Here is a 24,227-nt window from a genome sequence, read left to right on the forward strand (position 1 = left end):
TGGGCTTCCATAATTCCTCCTTAACCCTGACTTCCTCACTGAAACTAGGTAACAATTATGAGCACCTGATCACCACACCTGGGCTGGGCTTCCTCTGGACCCAGAAGAATAGCTCTCTTGTCTTGGAACCACACTTTGATTTGTGCTTTGCTGCCCTTGGGTTTAAAGGTCTCGCTATCACCGGCATCAGGCTAGACCATGTAGCACCTAACACAGTGGGCCCCCACTGAGCAAATGCAGCAAAAGGGGGTACCTTTTTGCAGTGCACAACCCACACGGAGAATGTGGTCCTCTCACACCTCATCCTCCAGGCGTGTGCCAAGCTGGATTAAAGCTCCAATAGAGTGGTTTTAGGACTGTAAAGTTCGACAGCCTTAGATGATCTAGACTCTCCAAAGAACCCTAAAATCCTGGAATCCCAGAGCTGAAAAGGACATTAGAAATCAGTAGTCCAATATTTCTATCACATGGATAACTGAAGCCCAGAAAAGGAAAGGGTCTCACCCAAGGGTGCATGCTGGGAGGTGGTGAGCAGGTGAACCTAGGCCCCCAGCCCGCAGTAATCACGCTCAGCTCATGACACCACACGGCTCCTGGGCCTTGTAACATTCACAGGTCACCTACTGTTCTGTGTGTGTAAGTGGCTCAGCACATAGAAGCATACTGAGGTTTAAACCAATAAAACAGCCTCCTTTTGCTGAAAGTATTCTGAAGGAGCACGAACTATAGAATTTATTACATGGGGTCCCATAGAAAGAATGCCTGCTTGGGTGTGGTTGGTAGGATGCACAGATATCTCGCATGTGGTGGACAGCAATTTGAACATGTCACCTAAAATGTCATATGGCATGTTTGAATGTGATGTTGTCATGTTACAGTATTACATGCTTATGATTTTGTAATAAAAGGGGGCATTATTTGTGCCGGCCCCCGTACTATGCCCAAAAATCCCTCATTAAGGGTTCAATTTAAAGGAACATAAAACAACCTCTATTTTACATGGAAATTGCTATGTTAAATTTAGACTTACCAAGCAGCCGAATTAAGGTGTGATTATTAGCACTTCCAAAAAAAATGTAGGCATTCTTCCAAAGTGTTCACCTCATGGCTCTTGATATAGCACTTAATGTGCATTAAATTTGGGTTTGATTGATGGTGGTTCCCTTGACATGCAGTTTGCCAAGAACCTAACTTTTGTAGAAAAAGGAAGAACACCGAGGAAGCGCTTTGTGTAAGCCAGGCCACGTAATACCAAGGTTCTGTTAGACAACCAGTTCCTGCTTTCACAGAGCTTATACATTAAGAAAACACAAAACACAGTAGCCAAGTAAAGCTATAGATACAACTATGAAAATTTCTTTTTCATGGTAGTCTGGGTTCACCTCGAAACCTTATTTCATTGGCAGGAAGGTCGAGCTGGCTGCCTTTTTGGACATTACCGAGTGGTGTTCGTGGTAATGAAATTCTCAAATAATTGATAGTCCCCAAAAAGCCCTTGACCAGTTGTCCTCAATCTTTAGCACATGCATTAGATTACCTGGAAGATACTCAGCCCTGAAGCCCCTACTCTTCCTCACTGTCACAAACAAAGGCCCATTTAATACCCTGGTGACTTTGATAGAATACACCTGGAAAATCTCAGCTCAGCAGGGGCTTGAAAACACACAGCCACTCCTGTAAGTTTATTTTGTGGAAACTGAGACCAAAGCAAGGGAAATGGCTTACCCAGGGGTCACGTGTCTGATTTGTGTCAGAACCAAGGTCTTATCCTCCATGACCAGAGTCCCAGTTGAGGGCACCTTTCATGCGTTTTCAAACATTGTCCCCTCTTTCTCTCCTCCTCTTCCTGAATACCAATTCCTTTCCCTTCTCTCTCTCTCTCTCCCTCTGCCTTGGATACCTCCCCTGGAATACCTGTTTCTGGGTAACTCCCAAAAAACACTGAAGGAAACACATCCATGTCACTGGTTCCGTGAATGCTGCTATCCCTCCATGCCTCTCCCAATTCTTTTTTTTTTTAATTTTTAAAAATATATTTTATTGATTATGCTATTACAGTTGTCCCATTTTCCCCCCTTCACTCCCCTCCACCCTGTACACCCTCTCCCACCCATATCCCCCCCTTTAGTCTTGTCCATGTGTCATACTTATAAGTTATTTAGCTTCTACATTTCCCATACTGTTCTTACCCTCCCCCTATCTATTTTCAACCTACATTCTATGCTACTTATTCTCTGTACCTTTTCTCCCTCTCTCCTCCTCCCACTCCCCTGTTGCTAACCCTCCATGTGATCTCCATTTCTGTGGTTCTGTTCCTATTCTAGTTGTTTGCTTAGTTTCTTTTGGTTTTGCTTTAGGTGTGGTTGTTAATAATTGTGAGTTTTCTGTCCTTTTACTATACATGTTTTTTTTTTAATCTTCTTTTCTTAGATAAGTCCCTTTAACATTTCATAAAATAAGGGCTTGGTGATGATGAACTCCTTTAACTTGACCTTATCTGAGAAGCACTTTATCTGCCCTTCCATTCTAAATGAGAGCTTTGCTGGACAGAGCAATGTGGGATGTAGGTCCTTATCTTTCATGACTTGGAATATTTCTTTCCAGCCCCTTCTTGCCTGTAAGGTCTCTTTTGAGAAATCAGCTGACAGTCTGATGGGAACTCCTTCATAGGTTACAGTCCCCTTATCTCTTGCTGCTTCTAGGATTCTCTCCTTCATTTTTACCTTGGCTAATGTAATTATGATGTGCCTTGGTGTGTTTCTTCTTGGGTCCAGTTTCTTTGGGGCTCTCTGAGCTTCCTGGATTTCTTGGAAGTCTATTTCCTTTGCCAGAGTGGGGAAGTTCTCCTTCATTATTTGTTCAAATATGTGTTCAATCTGTTGCTTTTCCTCTTGCCCTTCTGGTACCCCTATAATTCGGATGTTGGAACCTTTAAAGATGTCCTGGAGGTTCCTAAGCTTCTCCTCGTTTTTTTGAATTCTTGTTTCTTCATTCTCTCCTGCTTGGTTGTTTTTTTCTTCCTTCTGGTCCACTCTATTGTTTTGAGTCCCAGTTTCCTTCCCTTCACTATTGGTTCTCCATGCATCTTCCTTCATCTCTTTTATGGTAACCTGCATTTTTTCATGTAATTTGCGCCCAAAATCAACCAATTCCATGAGCTTCCTGATCACCAGTGTTTTGAACTGTGCATCTGATAGATTGCCTATTTCTTGGTCGCTCAAAAGGATGAGTCCTGAGGGACTGATCTGTTCTTCTGTTGGAGACATGACTCTCTCTCTCCTTTTTTTGGGGGGGGGGGGGGGGGTCTGGCCGCTCTTGTTCCGGTGAGGGGCGTAGCCTTAGGTGTTCACCTGGGCTAGGCACCCCAGTTGCTAGATTGTGACGTTGTATGTGGGGGCGGGAGCGGGAGGGAACAATGGCGGTAGCTCCGTTCTTTTGGGACCTTAGTCCCTTCCCTGGGATCCTGGTTGCGCGCTCTGCCCTGGTCCACAATGCCACCTCAGTGGGTCTGCCCGCCGCCGCTTGCATACTCAGGATCCACCGCTGTGTCCCAGAAGGCTTACTCGCTCCCGGTTGCCTTATGCGCCCAGTTTTCCCCAATTTCTGTGCACCGTGACCCGCGCCCATTCCTCCTCTCAGCCCCTCCTACCGGTCTGGTTGAACAGGTCTACTTCAACTTCTTGGCTGCTTGACTTCCATTCAGATAAATTCTCTGTCAGTTCTGGGTGTATTCTAGCTCTAAATTGTTGTTGTTCTAATCTTGGTTGTGCGTGGAGGTACGGTGCATCCACCTATGCCTCCATCTTGCCGGAAGTCCTTTCCCGATTCTTAACTGCACTACCACCCACCCTTTCCATCAGTGCTGCACGTTACTACCCCGGGTGAGCTTTAAAGCAATACCAGTGCCCTGCCCCCCTGAGACTGTGATTCAGTTGTCTGTGGTGGGCACCGGGCACCGGCATGTGCCCAAACTCTCCAGGTGAGTCTAACTGAGAGCTGAGGTTGTCGTGCAAACTTCTGGTTAATAATCAGTGTCTCATTCAATTAATTATGGTTCGAACTAGGCATTGGGAGTGTCGGGGTGAGGTTGGGGACAAGGACTCAAGAGAAATCTTAAGGGCTTCTTCTTTTCCTAAAATAGATGGGGAGACAGTATGAACACCATGTCAGGCACTGGGAAAGCATATGTTACATGTTTAATGAATGGATGTCATACTGAATAGTAAAAACTCCAGGTGCCATGATCGTTCAAAGAAGAGGTGATCCCTGTGGACTGCTGTGGTTAAGAAAGGTTTCGTGGAAGATGTGTATCTTTAAGGATGAGAATTATTTTGACTAGGAGGAGGGGGTAAAGAACTGTGTCCTAGGACAGAGGACCAGTGTAATTAACTCGGAGGCAGGAATAAACATGACTTCTGTGAGGGGCAGTCAGGAGATCAACCTGGCTCAGGTGGCCAGAGCATGAGAGGAAGAACGAAGAGCCTTTGCATTGAAGGTAGAACCCGGCAATGGAGGGGGCCGGGTTTGTACCAGAGACCCCAGCTGTCTCCAGGCTCATTGAACAGTTGCCTCACTTGAGTTCCCAGGTGTGGGCTCTTTAAATGCTTGAGGCAGATGTTCGTTCTAACATCTAATGTGGTTTTTTGTAGTAGCTCTTGATACAGGGCTGAGGATGTAGCAGGTCCTCCCAAATTACTTTTTCCCTTCTTAAAAATAAAATAAGGTCATATTTACTACATAAAAAATAGCCCATTTCAGCGTACACTTCTGCCAGTCTTGACAAATGCATGCAGTCATGTAGCCATCACCAGGATCAAAATATAGAATTCTGTGGTTCCATTATCCCCCCAAATTCGCCAATTACCTTTCCCTTTTGTAGTCAAAGCCTTTCTCCACCTCCAGAAATCACTGATCCCTTTTCAGTGCCTGTAGCTTTGCCTTTTCCAGAATGCCATTTGGGTGGAACCATACAGCACAGAGCCCTTTGCATCCAGCTTCTTTTCATGCGGCATTGGAGGTTCATCCATGCTGTTGATGGCATCAGTCCCTCATTCCTTCTCGTTACTGAGTGGAATGTCACTGTATGGATGGACACCAATTTGTTCGTTCATCCGTTCTCCAGTTGAGGGACATTTGGATTGTTTCTGGTTTTAAATGATTACAAATAAAAACCTCATAGACATGTGCATATCAGTTTTTGTGTAATGTAACTTTTAATTTCATTTGAGTAAATACCTAGGGATGGCACTGCAGGGGTGTGTGTGGTGAGTGTGTGTTTGATTTTGTAAGAAACTGCAAACTGTTTTCCAAGTGGGGAGGCCATTTTCTGTTTCCACCAGCCATGTGTGAAAATGCCAGTTACTTTCCATCCACATCCTCACTTCATATGTTTATGTTTTATTATTATTGTTAGTTTAAAGTTAGTCATTCTAACGGTTATATAGTGGTTTCATTGTGGTTTTAATTTTAATTTTCCTAAAGCCAATGTTCAGCCTCTTTTCATGTGCTTAATTGCTATCCATATATCTTTTTTGGTGAGGTGTCTTTCAGATCTTTAATCCATTTTTTTAAATTGTTATTTTTTTATTATTGAGTTCTAAGAATTCTTTATATATTCTAGACATAAGTGCCTTACCAGACATGTAGTTTACAAATATTTTTCCCGACTTGGGGACTTGCCTTTTCACTCTTTTAACGACACCTTTTGAACAGAAGTTGTTAATTTTGGTGAAGTTCCATGTATCAGTCTTTTCTTCTGTGAATTGTGCTTTTGGCGTCACGTCTAGTAAATTCTTACCCAACCACAAGGTCACAGAGATTTTCTCCTGTGTTTTCCTCCAGATGTTTGGTAGTATTAGGCTTTATGTTTTTGTCTATCATCTGCTTTGAGTCTATTTAAAAAAAAGATCTCCATGTATCCCCTCAAAATTCCCTTTGTGACAATAGAGTCTATTTTTGTACAAGGTGCAAGGTATTGATCCCTGATTATTTTTTGCCTATGGATAGCTAATTGTTCCAGTACTGTTTGTTGAAAAAAACAGTAATTTCTCCATCGTACTCCTTTTCTGTCTTCGCTGAAAGTCGGTTGAACATGTGCATGCAGACGAGTTGCCGGGCTCCGTTCTGCTCCCATGGGCTGCCTGTCCCCCTGTTTTTGGTGTAACGGTGGCAGTGATGACCCTTTGAGCTTCCTCCATTCTGAGCAGGGCCCTGGTTCCTTCCGAATAAATAAGTGTGCCACTTTTATCCATAGGTGATTTGGGTAAGGTGTGGCGAACGTGGTCCAGACAGCTCCCAAAATGCGGTCCCAGACCAACAGCATTACCATCACCCGGACGCCTCTTAAAAATGAAGCTCTCGGGCTGGGAACCAAAGGGTCCCAGGTTCGATTCCCAGCCAGGGTACATTCCTGAGTTGCAGGCCAGAACCCCCAGCAACCGCACATTGATGTCTCTCTCTCTATCTCTCTCTATCTCCCTCCCTTCCCTCTCTAAAAATAAATAAATAAATAAATAAATAAAAAGAAAAAAAAGAAATGTTACTATAGTTCCCTTAAAAAAAAATGAAGCTCTCAGCTACTTCCCAAACCTGCCGAAAGAAACTCTGGGGACAGGTCCGGTAGAGTCCTGTTTCAGTAAGCCCTCCAAGCAATTCTGATGCGTGCTAAAGGCTGAGAGCCACTACTATTTTAAGGCGGTAAAGGCCTCAGAATTTAAGTCATTTAGAAGAAAACGGTGACGGGATTATGTTGATAGACTTGATCTGGGTTCTTCTGGGTTCTGATTCACATTTAATAAGACACGGTGGCCACTGTCTGTCTGAAAGAGATCCTTTTCCCCCATTCCTTTCAGCCTTTAAAACATTTTTCTGATCTCCTTTAGCCATCACACTCCAACAGGAAATGAGATTTCCCCTTGAAAAATGAGAGGCCGTTTCTGATACGCAGGAAGGTTTTGGAGCGAGGCAGCAGCATCAGATAGAGCCAAGTCAGGGGTCTAATGGGCACACATTTCAGATTGATAGGTTGAGAATCAGCCGGTAGTTCTGGTTAATGAGTGGTCAAGTTCCAGGTCATCCTCCCTCCGAAATCAACTGGAATTCTCCTGAGCTGCACAAAAGGGTGTAGGATATTGTGCAAGCTTTTACAAAGCTCCACGCTTCCCCAGTGCAAGAGGGAAATCACTGCCCTGTCGTTCCCATGGAGAGGAAGAACTCTCCTCTCCACAGGTCGTCCAGACCAGGCTGCTAGCCGCAGGCAGGGCCTCCCCGGAAAAGAGGAAGGACGCCTTCTCAACACTGTGCTCTTTTTTATTTCCAGGAAGATGGTTTGAAAGAACACAGGGTATAGTATCATATCTTTATTTTAGTTCTTTTATTTTTTTAATCCTCATCTGAAGACATTTTTTTCATATCTTCTAGAGAGAGAGGACAGGGTTTGTTGGGGGGGGGGGGAGCAGGGGAGGGGGAGAGAAAGAGAAACATCTATGGGTTGCCTCTCATAGGCTCCCCCACTGGGGATGAAACCCACAGCCTAGGCATGTGCCCTGACTGAGGATCGAACCCACAAGCTTTTGGTGTATGAGACAACACTCCAACCAACTGAGCCACACCAGTAGGGGCTCTATTTTAGTTCTTATCCCTTACACACATACACACAGAGACACACACAATTTTTTATCTCTCCATTCTAACTTTCTAGTAATAGATTTGATCTGGGCCTTTGCTAACTGCTCTGTTTGGAGAAAGAGAATAATGTTTATTAAAAAAAAACTAGTAGCAATAAGCCTCCATCTTTGTAGCCTTAAGTTGGAGGAGGGGACCGACCTGAGGAACAGAACTGTCTTCTTTACAGTAGGTGTTCCTGCTGCACATGTGATGGCTGGGGGCAGGTTAGGGAATGCTCTGATCTGAAACTTGCTTCCTTGCTTGGCTCAAGCAGACACAGACTTTTTGTTCTGGGAGGTGGGCGCCTGCGTGAGGATTGTATTTGCTCCTGTGTCACACCTCACATCTCCTCCCGCCTCTCAGGTTAGGGAGGAGCAGGCGGGAATCCATGCATGTGGTCTGAAAGGAGGGGCTCTGGTCTCTGTCCCTGCCTGTGCTCCCTGGCATGTGGCTTGTGGCATGGAAGTGAGTCGTCTCTGCAAGGCTCTGTTTTCTGTTACGTTGCCAGCAGTCTGGTTTCCAAAACAACTCTCGGAACTTCTCATCCAACCCCATATTCACTTGAAAGAAATTGGCCTCTCTCCTGCCAATCTGTTAATAATTTTCCTCAAAGCTCTTTCATTTACACCATTTGAGAAGGAAATTTCATTTTTTAAAAGTCTATAAACCACCTGTGAGAGAAATGTGAACACCATGCTCAAATTTTCTTAAGTGCTTTTTCCAGTTTCCATATGAGGTGAAAAGGGGAAAACAGTGTTCGTTCTGTATTCTTTAACATGCAGTGTCTTGTGGGGAAACCCGGAACTTTGGAGCCAGACAGCCTTGGTATAAAATCAGGCTCTTGCACTTAATGACTGTGCACCCCTGGGCAATTCACTTTGATTTTCTTCACCCCAGTTTCCTCATTTGTATTGTGGAGACACTAATGCCAAACCTGTAGGATCCTTTTGAGACGTAGAGAAAATATGTTCTGATCACACATGTTAATACAGTCAGTGGTGCCTATAATTTTTATTAGATTTTTAGAAAATGGATTTGATCTTTTGCTTGAGCTATGCCAAGCACCCATTAGCCTTTGACTGTCAAGTTTCCAAAATGATCTCCTGCCACCACTCTCCCCAAGGGTCGGTCCTACAACCCTTTCTGCTCCATGGTTTTCCTACCTTCCCAGCACAGCCTCTCCAAAAGGACCCGAAACTCATCCATACTGCACTCATCATGGCCTTCCCAGAGGGTACGTGTTTTAACTGGGCTGAAAGCCTCAAGCTTAAGGGATAAAGCGAATGCAGTGGAGCTGGAAGCAGCAGGGATCATTTTGGTTTTTAGGACACCAGCAGCTTTGATTTCCCAGCTCTCAGGAGCCAGGGCAGCCTACCTCACTGTGACTATTTATTACCGGGACGCACGTGACAGTGATTCTAATATATCTGTCCTGTCAACATTTATTCTTCCTTTCCTTCTCTCTCTCTCCATGGGCAGGATTAATGTGTAACACGAAGTATAGACACAGTACCTAGCATCTAGGAGGCACTCAGCAAATACTTATTGAGGGAATGGACAATTGTCACAATTAAAAACTGCTCTTGCCCATGTCTGTCCTATGTCTCCGCTGCTTGGTTTATCTATTATCTCTTGAACTAGATATCCATTGTTACATAACATATCACCACAAATGCAGCAGCTTAAGACAATAATGAATATGCATTATCTCATAAAGTTTGTGCCAGTCAGGAATTCAGCAGCTTTAGCTGGACGGTTCTGGCCCATGGGCTCCCCTGAGGTCACATTTGGATTATGGTCAGCTGAAGGGTCAGCTGAAGACTGGGCTGGAGCCAGAGGATCCAAGTCCAGTGCAGCTGACACACGTGGCTCACAAGTCGGGGCTGACTCTCGGCAGGAGGCCTCCACTCCCCACCAGAGCTGCTGAGTGTCCTTGTGACGCGGCGGTTGGCTTTCTCCGGGGTGAGTGATCCGAGAGAGAGCCAGGTAGAACACACAATGTCTTTAGTGACCTAGCACCAGAAGTCATCCTCTGTCATTTCTGCAAAGTCTTTCTGGTTACTCAAGTCAGCATGTCGTCTCTGTGGATACCAGGAGGCGGGGTCACTGGGGGTCACCTTAGAGATTGGATACCATACCTCTCATTCAACCCTTTCTTATTTCTCCCAGAAACGGAAATTACTTTTGTCTCTTTCCTCTAGATGGACTTCAGTTCTCCCTTAGGCATCTCTTGACCTATAACAGATAGCCAGACTCACTCACACTTCAGAGATGTGGAAGCGATGTGCTTTGGCCAGAGGCGGTGCTCATCTATCGCAGGATTCTTGAGACTCTCAAGACTGTGTGGTAGACTTTAACCTCAGCCTCACCGTTGCTGCTTCATCCCGCTTACCGCTTGAGCCAAGACTGACTGAAAGGGCAGGCAGGTAACTTCACTGTATGAAGAAAGGCTCAGATTTCCAGGTTAGGATAGTGCCACCTTCTATACATAAAGATACATACAGCTCCTGGGCTGTCCCGAGATGCTAAATTATAGATTGGGAGTTGGGAAGAAGAGTCATAACTACTTCTTCCCCAGGGCCCTAGTGACCAAGAATATACACCTGCAAGAAGCTTGCTGAGGTGCATTCAAGCCAGGGCCTGTGGCCAGTCATGTTTTCCCTCCAGACAAAGATAACTTACTTATTTAGAGAATTTCATCTCCACTTGGACTTTATGAGCACTAAGGCCTAAACCAACTGGATCTCCCTTAAGAATCTCTGGCCTCAGAACATTTTCCTAGGGTCACCAAAATGGGGAGCGGGGCAGTCTTCACCCTTCTTGTCTTTTTGGTAGCTCTGTGTTCACTGTATAGGAATTTATAGCTGTGCAGCCCAAAAGTGACCAGATGTCTCTGTTGTTTCATGGAGCTATTAGAAACATATTTTTTCCTCACATGGTGACTGTTCTTTCCCCAGCATTCTCATACCACTATGGAAGACAGCTCAGGAGGAAATAGGAATTTGTGAGGCCCTAAGAAGCAATAGCTGGGAATTCATTAGGTTTTTAGACTGCAGTGTCCCCATCTGGGGAGAAGTACCAGTGTCGGGGTGTGTGTGTGTGTGTGTGTGTGTGTGTGTGTGTGAGAGAGAGAGAGAGAGAGAGAGAGAAAAAGAGGGGGAGAGAGAGAGGGAGATCAGAGCAGGGGTTGGATAATGGGATGCTTTTGGTTCATAATAAAGGCATTATTGCTTTTGACCTTCTTATCCCCATCTTCATGTGCAGAGTTTTGGTCTCAGTCTCAGTGGAACAAAAACTTGTAAGAGAAAGTTTCATTTAAGCAGGTTTTGACGATGAGAGAAGAGATATAATTCTGCAAATGCTGTGGCCATTACAGCTGTTTCTGTAGAAAGCCTTGGGGCTTGTCCACCTGTGTTTGTCTTCCTAAGGGAGGTCCGTCCCCCAGGGCCCTGCCCTGGAAACTAGCCAGGCCTGGGTGACTAGGAAGGGGGGTGGAAGGAAGGTGATCTCACGTCTTAGTCAGTATGGACCAAAGCACAGGGGAGAGGAGGTTGTGTGACTTCACACAAGTCCATCTTCTACCTGAAAAGGGATGGGGTTCCTTCAGCCAGTTGCCAGCCTGGGCTTTGTGACTTAGTAATCATCTTCTTTTTATCTTCTTTCTTCATCTCCTTTGTCTCACCATTCTTCCACTGCCTTTTATTTTCTTCTTTTATAATCTTCTGATTTTCTCCGGAAACTCTCCTCCTTTCCCAGGTAGTCTAATAAAATACCCACCTCATCAGCCTCGTGGGAACCCTGCTCAGGCCTCCAGCTCTCTCTGGGATAGGCCAGGGGTTTTCTTTCCAATTTTAACTGAACCATTAGTGAGAGCTCAAAACCACCTAAGCAAAGAAGAAACTTGGGGAAACCAAAGAGTTCGTTCACTGTGGTATTCGGGGAAATGGTGCAGGCACTTAATTTTGAGAAGCTCTTTAGAGCTCAGTTTAGGCAGGTGGGGGCCCCTAGGGAATTCGGGGATATGAGTTTTAGCTCACTCTGCTCGCCCCATCTTGAACTCTGCTGGCTGCCGACTGAATATGATGGAAAGGGGGATACTAACTGCACTGGATAGGTATAGGGTTTTCAATAAATACCCCCTCATCCTTTGGCTTAGTTGCCTGTGGCATTGACGGGCTAGTTATATACGATATTAGAAGTGTATACGATATTGGAAGCGTATATGGGAGGGGAGCGTCAACCTTCACTTGGCATTGGCACCTCCCCCTACCCAGGACCACCAAGGAGCATGTGGGAATAAACAGATGCCCTGCTGGGACTTCCGCCACTGTTTTCCCATAGGCATTTTTTAATACAGCATTTTAGAAATACGAACAATGGACAGAACCTGGCCTCATGGACATCAGCTCCATAGGGCACAGGTGCCCAAGAATTCAGCAACAGCTCAGTTTCCTGTCATAGGAATCACTGGCCCATCGCTGGCACCAGCAGGGACTCCGGCCCCACCCTTGGCCGGTGCCCCACTTGGCTGGTTTCCCAGGCTGAGAATACTCTATGGGCTTGTAGTAGGTCTGCCTGGAGGGTTTTTTTGCTCTGTGGTTTCCTTCTGGCAAGTAGTGACTTTTCCTGGGTACCAGAGGCATATAGTCAGGTGTCATGGACTCCTACATGTGATTTTGAAGCTTTGAATGGATGGAGGTGGGAGGGAGGGAGTAAATGCAGGAGTGCAGATGGGAAGGAGGCAAGCAGACTTCCTGCTTAAGTAAATCCCCATTCTCCAGTGGTTCTCTTTGTCCTCCTGGGCCTTGCATCAATCAGTGCATGGGATGGTGGGGTTGGGGGGTGCCCTCCACTTTCTCCCTTGGACTCTCCCTCAGTGACCATTGTTTGGCCACCACTCTGTTTTCCCTCCATTTACACCAGTGTTGCTCTCCCTTCCTTCTTCATGTTGGATTTTTTCCTATAAAGCATGAAATAGCTTAAGCTTTGTTTCAACGAGTGGACAGAGCATGAGCAATGCCATGAACACAGAACAGGTCATTCAGAAAGTGAAGGAGAGAGAGAGATGGTTTACATTAAATTCGAGATGCCAATCTTGAAAGGCCACCAGTGCCCTCCTGATTAGATTACGCACAGAACAACACACACAGATAGTTCCACGCCTCTCCTCCCAGCCGTCTCCGATCCACGCCATGAGGCCCTCTGGGAAGATGCAGATAGCACGGGCTGGTCTCACTCAGGGAGTTCATTGCTGTTTCCTCTTTCCTGTTTTGAACAGAAATTCTCTTTAATGTATTGTGTGAGTACAGCATGTGCAACATATTCTTTGGCATCACATAAATATTTACTCGATAGTTCAAACTGTCATGAAGCATTTATTTCACTTGAACATATTATAACCTGTTTTCCTCGTGGCAACTAAAAAATAAAAGGCATTGCTCCTTCAGTTTTCAGCACCTCATTTTATCTTTTTATTTTTTCCTTTACCTGGTATTTTTTTTCTTTTTTTTTTCCCAATAAGGCCATAAGATCAAACCAGAGAATTTTTGTGAGGGAACGTTAACGCCTCAGAGATTGCGGGGGAGAGGTTCTGCCTCGCCTCTGTCGGGATCAAGCCCCATCACGCTGGGCTGGGGTGTCAGTAACTCCTTGTCTTGCTCCCAGGGCCCTGTCTCTGGTGGACCGAGTCTGGGATATCTGAGAAGAATAATTAGAGTGTGGCCAAGGGCCTGTGCCCAGAGCAGTGCCTGGCATCCGGTATCCACATGATTTACATTTTTGGATGAACAGTTTATTTTTTAGAAAGTTTCAGTGTGTAATTTTGCTTATGTTGTTTGAGTTTATTTATCCTTTCCTCCTTTTTACTTTATACAGATACAAACTATACACACGTTTCTTGGTTTTCTTTTTCCATTTGTTTCTCAGTGGACTTGCTTTTTGAAACCAGTGCATTAAATCCCATTGTGTGGGTGTACCATGAGTCAGCCGTCCCCTCAAGCCCTCTTTTCTGGGTCTTCAGATGAGAGCAGGAGCCGACGTGCGGAAACGTGGGTGAACAGCAGCGGGAGGCTTCCACACGCTGACTTGGGTACAAGGGGGACCCGGGCTATTGTACTATCTTTGGGAGACATGAATGGATGAGCCAGGGCGGGAATTTTTGAGCTGACATTTACTGTTTGTGAGCTGTGTGACCTTCAACAAATTAACTGTTTAACTTCTTGGAGGCTTGGTTTCTTTGTAGGCTGAGAGTAATACCACCTCATGGCATTAGAGAAGGATGTATTTAAGTTGCCCACATAGCTCATGTATGTGTAATAGTACCTCATGGATATGTAATAGTACCTTATGTTTATCTAATAACATCTTATGAATACACAGTAACACCTCAGGGGTATGCAATAATACCTAATGTATATGTAATAACCCCTCATGTATATGGAACAGAACCTGTTGTGTGTGGAACGATACCTTCTGTGTGTGGGACAGAACCTCATGTGCGTGGAACAGAACCTCTTGTGTATGGAACAGCCTCACATGTATGGAACAGTATTCCATGTGTATGGAACAGCACTCTGTGTGTATGGAGTACAGTAGTACATCTTGGATGTAAGATGCTTAAAATGGTACTCAGCTCTGGTAGGGGCCCTATATATGGTGGCTATAATTTTTCAGCTTCTGAAAACGATCCAAGGTTTGACAGCTCTTTAGATTAAAAAAAATCAGGATGATTGAATTGGTTTCTTTGTGTTGTGAAACCAATGCATCGAGGACCGGGTTCATTATTTGCTTGCGCCAGCCTGCAGAGGAAGTCCACAGGCCTCTCTCAAACCACCCACATTTCTTACTGCCTTGGTCCTACAGCTGAGGCATACTCCTTGCCCAGCCCAATCTTCTTGACAGTTCTCCAGGTCTGAGGATGGAGTCTGTTTTTCTAAAGCCCCTAATGGATGGGGTGGGGAGAGAACGCTGACTCTCTTCCACACTCACAGTGGCAGGTGCGGAACGTCTGGAGGCAGCTGGGCCCCAGCAGGGTGGGGGCAGCCGGGGCCGTCAGTAGGTTGTGCAGGGTGGCAGTGAGGCTGTTTCACTCTTCCTCAGCAATGAGGTGTCATGTTGGCACCAGGGAGAGAGAAGGAAGTGTGCCAGCTTGAGATTTAGGCAGAGCCATTACATTACCCACACTTGATAGATTAAAAACAAATAAACAAAAAATAGGCTCAAAGAGATTAAATGACTCGTTTGAGGACCTGATGCAAGTCTGGGGCAAAGGCAGTTTGTCTGGGCTCCTAATACCTATTTCAACCATGATGGCAGAAGAGGTCAGAAAAAATAAAGACCCCACAGCATACTTGCTTGAGGGAAGGACCCTATGTGCCCTGAACACCAAGGGCAGGTGACCACGCTGCAGTGAGGAATAACAGCGGTGCCTAGCGGTGGCCAGTCATGAGCGTTGGCCAGTCTGGAGGGTCTTGGGCAAGGTTGGTGCTTGGATTTGGCAGTCCTGCTTACAGACCAGGAGTTTGTAAGTCTGGGCCGACTAGAACTGCTCTGGTGGCTACTCCTATCCCAGAAGGCACCCCAAGAGCACTGAAATTCAGGCTGCTCTTGTGTGTTCAGTCTGTCGCCTTGGCTCCCTTTCTGTGCAGGAGATGAGGCCGGGTGAGGGAGGTGATGGCAGAATGGTGAGACCTTCAGTAATTAGACTTGCCAGAAAAGGTGCCCCATCTGCTATGTAACAGATGCAGCCATAAAACAAAGGAGGGAAGCCAGCCTTGGTTTTGCCTCAGAGGCTGCAGCCAATAAAAGGTCACACCAAGTGGGCGTGGCCGGGTGCATGCAATGACAGCAACAAGCATCCTTCAGAGGGAGGCACGGGTTGCGGGGACAGCTCACGGGTGGAGGGGTTAGATCGGGGTCATTCTTCACTCAGTTCAGAACCACAGGCAGCTGGGAAGCTGATGAAACTTGCCCTGCTTTCCAGGGCGCCCTTTCGTTTCTGCTCTTCCCGTCCTGCCATTCATCCCCCATCCATGCAGCACGAGGGGCCCTCCCATGAGCTAATGCTTTGGGCAGAGAGAGCTGCTTTTAAAAGTCATTAAGGGACACTAGAGAAGATTTTTTTCAAATATTACAATACATAATCCCACCATCCTTGTATAGCATGATAATTCTTATGTTATTTTAAACCTGCAAATACGTTTTACATAGGGTTGTGTTGTTGTGCTTTCTGTTTTTACCTTTTGTCACATTTCCCCGTTTTCCTACATGGTATTTCCTCACCATTTTTAAATTGCTCTACATAGTATAATATAATTTATTAGACCATTTTCCTAATGTTAGGCAATCAAGTTACTTCTATTTGTTGGCCAATGTAATTACGCAACAAGGGAACATCTATAAGTTATAAGTGTATAGCTTTTAGTTTCTGTTTCATTATTGACTGAAATTCCTAAGGAGTTGCCAAATCAAAGGCTATGCATCTCTCTGTTGTGTTCGCTGTGGACTGCAGCATTACCTTCAGAAAGCATTACGTTACATGGCCTGGAGCAGAGAACGAATAGAGCAGTTTCACCGCAGCCTCCCCATTAGTGGGTAATACCATTTTAAAACAAATGTATTCAAAATTTTTTTTAAAGATATGGTAAAAAAATGAACTTACCATTTCCTTTAAAAAATTGTTTCTTTATTAAGTATTACATGGTAAGTTAGTGTTATATCCGAACTGCTCTGCTTTGCATTTTAAAAATTCCCAAGAAGAGTGAATAGTTTATGGTTCTCCTGTATGTAGTATGTTTGTGTCATTTACACAGTTATCTACAGGGGGTCTCGATGTGTGTGTTTGGACTTGTTGATACATAGGCCTCTTTGGGGTTCCTGGCATTTAACTGGAAACTGATTGGGAGAAAGTTAACAAATCCAGATTGGGGAACATTCCATAAAACAGCGTCCTGGACTTCTCATAAATGTGTCATAAGAAGGATAAAAGTCAAGAAAACTGTTCCAGATGAAGCACACTGAAGGGACATGGCAACCAAATGTGATGTGTGAGCTCTAATTGGGTCCTGGATTAAAAATTTTAACATAACTCTAAAGGATGTTTTGGGGATAATTGGAGGAATTTGAATATGAACTATATATCAAATAATGTTACAGCAATGTTAAATTTCTTGACTCTGATATTGTGGTTATGAAGCAAAATATCTTTGTTCTTAGTAGATAAAGGCTGATGTGTTTAGGTGTAAATTGTTGACTGTGTTTGCAACTTTGAAAGGGTTCAGCAAAATTGAATATGTTTATATCATATTGTACATTATATAATATGTTATTAATATAATTAAGTTATAATTGTAATATAATTTTGTTAGAATATTAATTATATAATTATAATATATAATACAATTAATTATATTGTTTGCCATAAAACTATATTAATATAATATATATAAATTATTCATTATACAGTATGTTAATTGATATATTATACACACATATGCATTTATAAATCATTTGTCTTATTCACACTACTACTAATTCTCTCTCTTTCTCTCTCTCTCTCTCACACACACACACACTCACACACTGAATTACCCCTCCCTCACGGGAGCTGTGTTTTAATAGCAACCCTTCATAACAGTGGGACATCTGAAGAGATCAGTTTCTATTGGTGATTCCAGATTCCAGCAATGTCATTCTCTGAGGCTGAGGAATCCTGTGGCTTTCCTCCTCGTGTCATCTAGTCTGTTCCTTCTGTGTGGGGGGGTGATGGGCGCAGAGATGCCCTGCCCAGACCCTTGGCACCCTCATGCAGAGGGATGTGGTGTTGGGGGTATTTCCACAGCAAGGGGCCCACCTCTTTTCTCCTGTTGCCTGTCCCACTCCCTTATACACAGGGCATTGGCGGGAGGGTGGGGGAGTGTGTGGGGCATCATTGGGAACGTGAAGCTCCCCTGTGTTCTGCCTTTCCTGTAGCCTTCTGATTTCCTACACCTGTGACCTAAACCTGACTTACACGGCAGGTAAGGTCAGAAGGAACGGCAGGAGGAACAGAACCCTTTGTGGAAGTTCAGTCAGACCCCAGGCTAGCAGGAGGTTATCCGAGCTCTCTGGCCCCCAAGACCCCTCCACCCACTCTGGTCTCAGTGCACTTCTCCAAGAGGTCTTTAAGAGGAACTGGAGTTAAAGTGAGTGGTTGCTGTGTTTACCTATTGGATCAATGTAAACACAGTTTAGAACATTTGCTTCTGGTCACCTCTGTAAGAGGTTGAGAAATAAGGCCTTCGGGGACTCCCAGGGTGCCCATCACAGCAGTGCCCCCTTGAGAACCCTAGAGTGGGCTCATCACCACCTTAACTGAAAATACAATTTTCCAAAATCAAAATGACTAAGGAATTTGATGGGTTTGTAAATTAAATTGCATCTAAAATGCATTAGGGGGCTGGCTTAGCATTTAAATATGTTTGTTGGTGAATTCTTCTGTGAAAGAATGGGAAGGATGCATTCTGCAAAGAGAATTCCCATCCTCTGGCCTGAGCTGCCCTGGACTGGGTTTTTGGTTTGGTTTTTGTAGATTAATTTTGTAGCAAGTAAGGGCTACCGAATACATTTTTTTTAATCGCCCCATTTCTTTTCCAGCTTATAAAAGTAGCAGAATATTCTAAACACAGTGAAAAGTATGAATCGGAATTGAAAACCACCTGACTCAGCATTGAGTGGCGATTGCCACCGTTCTGTACGTGCGTGCGTATAGAGTCTCTGTGTTGGAACGGAGCTGGGGTCCTAGCGTGAGAATTCGGTCAGCTGGTCTCGGCCCCCAGGTTGCAGGGTGGGAGGTGGCGGGTTTCCACACCTAGAAGGTAGTGAGTGTCAGTGACTTTTTGAAACCCTAAGCACCAGGCGAAAAGGGAAGACAGGCAGGCTGGAGGCCAGGAGGTGGGGCCGCAAGGAGACCCACACCTGGGCCCTCAGTGTCTGTGCTAAGAAGGCAGCCTCCTGTCCACACACTCCTGTTCGCTGGGAGGCTGCTTCCCTCTGAAAGCCTCCGCTGGTCATGTGTTCCTGCCCTGGCCTTTCTCCTCCTTCAGTTTTACTTTCCCTCCACTGCTACCCTCTCTGGACTGACCAGATGCCCGTGGGTGGAGCAGCTGCTTGGCTCACACCTGTGATCCCCAGTGCAGGGAATCTTCTTTTCAAAGAGGTCCCTGCAGGGGGGACCTTTTCAAAAATCTTATTTTTGGCGGGGATAATGCTCTCCCCCAGGACTGACACTGTTACAGTGCGATGTCTGGGGGAGGGCTGTTAGGGAACACAGAGCCTTTCCGGAGCACTTGAAGCTATGCCACGCCGGCGACCTTCCAGGGCCTGAACTAGGGCTAGGAGCCTGGCAGGACAGCCGGAGCCAGCCCCTCTCCTGCCCTTGGAAAAGCCGCAGGCAGCTAGACTCTTCCATAACGAGAGCCACTCAGATGAGAGCGTTGGGCCTTGCTGTAGGGAGAGGGGACTGGCCCTCAGAGCAGTGTTTGGCACCTCCCCCGTTGTCTGGATTAGAATCTGGGCTCTGCCATTGATAGCTGTGTTAATAGGAACAGGTCACTTAAACTCCCTATTCCTCAGTTTGCATACCTGCAAAATGGAGTTAAGAGCAGTACCCTTTGAGTAGGGCTATTGGGGAGATTCAGTGAGTTACTACAGGTAATGCACTCAGAGTACTTTGCCACAGAGTGTGTCTTTGATAGATGCCATTGTCGTCATCTCTGTTACTCAGCTCAGGCCAAGTTAGCAAAATACCCCAGACTGGGTGGCTTTGACAGAAGGAATTTCTGTCTCTGGGTTCTGAAGGCTGGAAGTCCAAGCTCAAGATGCCAGCAAGACTGGGTTCTGGTGAGGGCCCTCCTCCTGACCTGTGGATGGCCACTGTGGTGGTGGGTCTTCACCCTTCAGAAACTCTCAGCTTTTGTAGTGTTGTACTCCCCTCTCCTTCTCACCTTTGGGGAAAGGCTCTTCGTTGTCTAGATAAGAGGCAAGAGGAAGAAGAATCAGGTTTATTAGGCAGCCACCCCTCTGAGCCAGGTGGCTGGGTGCCGAGGGAAGTCACACTGTTGACTCCAAAGCTCCCCCTGGGGTGGGCATTGCCACCCCTACTTACAGAGGGAGGCACCTGCAGAGGCTCAGGGTGAGGGAGCACCAGCTGTCCAAGGTCACGCTGCTCAGAAGTTGCAGTAAGATTGAACCTTATGCCTTTTGACCCCACACCCATACAATGTACAGCTGGTGTAGGAGGAGTAGAACAGCCACATTTGGAGCCAAACTGGGATTGGGATGGATACTAAGCGGGCAGCTGGCATCCAAACCACAGTTGGGCCTTTCCACGCATGTGGACTCTTGTTGGAGCTGAGCAGTGAGGCTCCTCAGACCACCTCATCCCTCTACCAGTGAAGGCTGCCCCCCACATCCCTTCCTACTTCCCGGCATCCAAGGATGTAAAGTAGGTCTCTCCTGCAGGTCACTTTCAAGGTGTGCTAACCCAGACTGTGCTTTCTTTTCTGCTCTTGTCCTTCCCCAGCCCCTAAAGACAATGAAGAGCGCGTGTTCAGGGAGCGCATGCGGCCCAGGAAGCGGCAGGGGGCCGTCAGGCGCAGGGTCCACCAGGTCAACGGCCACAAGTTCATGGCCACCTACCTTCGGCAGCCCACCTACTGCTCCCACTGCAGAGATTTTATCTGGTAAGGCCCTCTCTCCTGGGAACCTCTAGTTATGCCTTCTCTGGGACGAGAGGCTGGGAGATTACAAACTTCACGTAAAAAGTGCAGATGTGCTTTATTCCTTCTTTATTTAATTGCAGAAGACTTTTCTGGAAGGTTGAGTGTGTGGTGCTTGGGGCAGTCAATGGAAAGAAGCTGTAGTTCCTGGTGACTGTACTCTTAGAATCATATTATATATCACATTTAAGGAGCTAAGATTTTATAATCAACAATGGTATTGTGATTGTAGGTTCTTTAAAAGGTATCCTTATTTTTGGAGAGACAAACTGAGTTATTTACAAACGATAGGAATCTGGGATTTATTTTAAAAAAGAGGGTGGGGAGAGGAGGAAGGGCCTAGGAGTAGAGATGAAACAAGACCACCCATGTATTGGTCACTGTTGGAGCTGGGTGATGGGTAAATGAGGTCCATCTCCCTATTTTTGTATACATTTTAGTTTTCTCACAACAGAGTTAAACGTACTCGGTTTCCAATATTGATAACACAAAGCAGTCCTTAGCACCTATTGTAACACTGGTGCTGCTAGGATGCTGTGGTTTCAGAGGCGTGAGAGAGTAGTGTTGACTGGAGAGCTCAGGGAAGGCTTCTTGGAGGAGGTGGCATTTCTCTTTTCATGATGACTCGGATTTTGATAGACCGAGACAGGTAAGTAGTAGGCCTATTTGGGAGGTAGAGAAAGATGAGGAACACGGGTCTTGGGGATTGGAAGGGGACTTTTAATGAATACCCACCACAAGTGAGATTGTCTCTCAGGCACTGGAAATATTTAATTAAACCTTCCCAGGGTCCTGTGAGCTATGTATTATGAAGCTCATTCCACTAACAGCAGTATGGAGCCTGCAGTCCTCCAGCTGGGAAGTGTCAGATTTCTACCCCAGTGAGCACAACTCAAAGCTCCTGCTTTTCCTGACATCCCACCAGCTTTTCTGGCAACCTCTCTGAGTTCTTTAAAGCTGACTGGGGTTTGCCCATGCAGTTGAATCCAGCAGGCAAGAGTGAATGAAGCCCAATTGCAGCATGAACCCAGCTGGGGTGCATTTGAATTGCACTCTCAGGAACCCCCTGGCTTCCCAGGGTGTCTGGGAGTGGCTTGTCCTGTCCTGGTGGTTTTCCAGAACCGGTCACTGAGGTTGACATGAAGGTCTGAGGTGACAAAGCTCAGAGCAAACTCAACCCAACTGAAGCAGAGACAGCACCCCACTCCCGCCCACAGACAGGTCTCAGTTTCAGGACTGACTCAATTGACCTCCGTTTTCTGTAACATGGTGACGAATTGCATGTTCGGAGGGAACAGGCCCTGACAGCTGAGTCTTACAGAGTCAGGTCTCCTGTGAGCCCACGACAAACACCGCTGGGCTCCTAGTCTGCTGAGGTGTAGCCCGAATGACTTCCGGCTCCTCCCACTGGGCTGGAATTTCAGGGAGCTCCCCCACCACTTGTGGTTGGTGCACTGAGGACAGGGCTCAGGCCAGGCTGATCGGATTGTGTCCCTGCTGACCCTAAACTGGCCCCAGGAGACTCTATTCTGGCCACAGAAGGAACCTTTAATGTTGGCCTTCACCCGAATGGTACATTGAACCCCCAGCCCTGGCCACAGACTAACCTATAATCCTTGCTAGCTCCTGGAATGCCAGGGAAAGTGCCTGCCAGCGCAGCCCCTGCCATGATCACCCACAAGGAGGGGCACGTTGGACTCTGGGAGGCCTGCAGAGAGCAAGCAGAATCTCTGTGGCTTCCCAGAGCACTGCTGGTCCCGCGGGAATGGCTGTAAACCAAACCAAGCCCAGACACCAACCAAACCTTGCACTTCCTTCCAAGCGCTGGGGCTGCCCTTCTGAAGGAGCTGACTTAGGGCAGCCTGCGAGTGGGGGTGCAGTTACACTGCTAGGGAGACCTCAGTATACTTGGGGCTTTGTGGGCGGTGACCAGAATGGGGCGGCCTTGTGTGGTTTTGACCTACTAAAATTTCTAAAAGGGCTGTATTCTTCTTTTCAGGGGTGTCATAGGAAAGCAGGGATACCAGTGTCAAGGTAAGAGGTACAGTATGAACTGAATCCCAGGGGGCCCCCCCAGATCACTGATGCTACAGTGCTCACAGGAGGTGTGTGCTGGGCTTGAGGACACTGAAGTCCCTGCAGTTCCCATGCTCACGCTCACTCTTTGAGGAGCAGAACCCTGTTTTCTTTGTCACTTGCTGGCCGTGACTCCCACCCACACATGTGGGAGTATATGTGTGGGACAACCTCGAGGAACCACCTGTCCCCAGGTGTCCCAGGGGCCTAGCTGTTTGTGGGTAGCATGCCCATCTTTCCTGCTGAGACACGTGCTTCAGTCTGAGGCTCCATGAAGGTCCCCCTGGGTACCACACCTGCCTCAGGGGTGCCGTCAGCGCCCTTACTCTCTGGCTCCCTGGAGAAGCTCCCTCACCGCTTGTTTTATTTACTCAGTGTCTCCGACAGTCCTTGCCAAGTCTCTTTTTGTCTGTACTCGGGAGTCATTAGCTCTTAAACATTTAAACCTCACTTGAAGTTATTGACGTTTGTTTGCAGTTAATTGGCTATAACGGCAAGGTTAAGTTGCCCAGAATCGGAGGGTGGGTGTGTGATGCGGTCGTGCGGGGGCTTCTCTGTGGTTTGGCCTGGGAGATCATTCTACCTCCTCTCAAGCCACAGGTAAACTTGGGCCTCACCCCTGTGGGCTTGGGTAGATTCTTTTGGACATTGCTGGGTGTGCAAAAAGTTACTGGCCTTTTTAGCCACTTACTGCCCACACTGCCCCATGATGCCGAAGACCGAGCTACAGGCTACTTCTTATGGAGTTAGTAAATCAAATGGAAATTTTTAAGTTTGGCCTGTAAGGATACAACCAGGTCAAAAGCTTAAGAACTTCTTTGCTGTGAAACACGCATTCTCCCACTGCGACCCTCCCCGCCACGCCAGCCAGCCCTGACACAGCCCTGAGTGGAGAGCACGAGAGGGCTGCAACGCCTCTGATAGACAGTGCTTCACGGAAGGGGAATTGTTCCCTGACCTTGGCGTACGGGAGCAAGAAAATTGATTGGGATTCGTGAAATAAGAGAAAACTGATGATGCCCTAAGGATATAAATGGTTTGTTCTTCTCCAGAGCAGTTAGGACACTGCAATGGCTCTGATGGCAAAGCCATCTGAAATGACAGTAGAAAGGGCTTCCATTACCAGTGACAGAAGGGCCTGGCTGTCCTCGTCCCTTCACTGAAGCCTGATTAAATCTTGGAGTGGAACCTTCCTTCCCCCACTTGTTGCTCAGCCTTTCCATGTTTTGCTGTTTGCAGTTTGCACTTGCGTGGTCCACAAGCGATGCCATGAGCTCATAATTACGAAGTGTGCTGGATTAAAGAAACAGGAAACGCCCGACGAGGTAAATATTTATAACATTGACATTCTGGGCTTTCTTCCCTGCCATCCTGCCCTCCTCGGCCCCCTCTGTGGGCCCTAAGAAAAAACCTTATCTCTCTGAGGTTCCACCGCTTTCTTCCTTGTGTTGATCAAAAGTTAAGGGAGTTGTCCACAGCCTTCCGGTGTGGGGCACAACCTACGGAATGAGCGTGGCTCAAAGTCGGTCTTACGTCTGTGGAGACTCTGCCAAGGGCTAAAGCCCACAGGGGAAAATGGGAATTCTTTCATGCCATCATCTCATCGGAACAGGGAAGCGGCTAACTGACGTGTCAAAGGCTCCACACCGCTCATAAACAGTGGGAGAGACACAACACGCAAGCAGAAACCTTATCTTTATGGGGTTATGGGGCAATGGAGTGGAATCGGAA

General features: G+C 46.5%; 1 protein-coding gene across 2 annotated transcripts in view; it reads left to right on the forward strand.

Moving 5' to 3' along the window:
* PRKCE (protein kinase C epsilon) overlaps positions 1–24,227 on the forward strand; it is a 473,918-nt gene that overhangs the window by 285,193 nt on the left and 164,498 nt on the right. For both annotated transcript variants that reach the window (XM_036027919.1, XM_028515225.2), the window contains exons 3-5: positions 20,225–20,384; positions 22,420–22,454; positions 23,736–23,821. In XM_036027919.1, the coding sequence (XP_035883812.1) occupies positions 20,225–20,384; positions 22,420–22,454; positions 23,736–23,821 (281 nt within the window). The remainder of the gene's footprint in view (positions 1–20,224; positions 20,385–22,419; positions 22,455–23,735; positions 23,822–24,227) is intronic.

This window comes from Phyllostomus discolor, chromosome 6 (assembly GCF_004126475.2).
Source record: "Phyllostomus discolor isolate MPI-MPIP mPhyDis1 chromosome 6, mPhyDis1.pri.v3, whole genome shotgun sequence".
Taxonomy (NCBI): Eukaryota; Metazoa; Chordata; class Mammalia; order Chiroptera; family Phyllostomidae; genus Phyllostomus; species Phyllostomus discolor.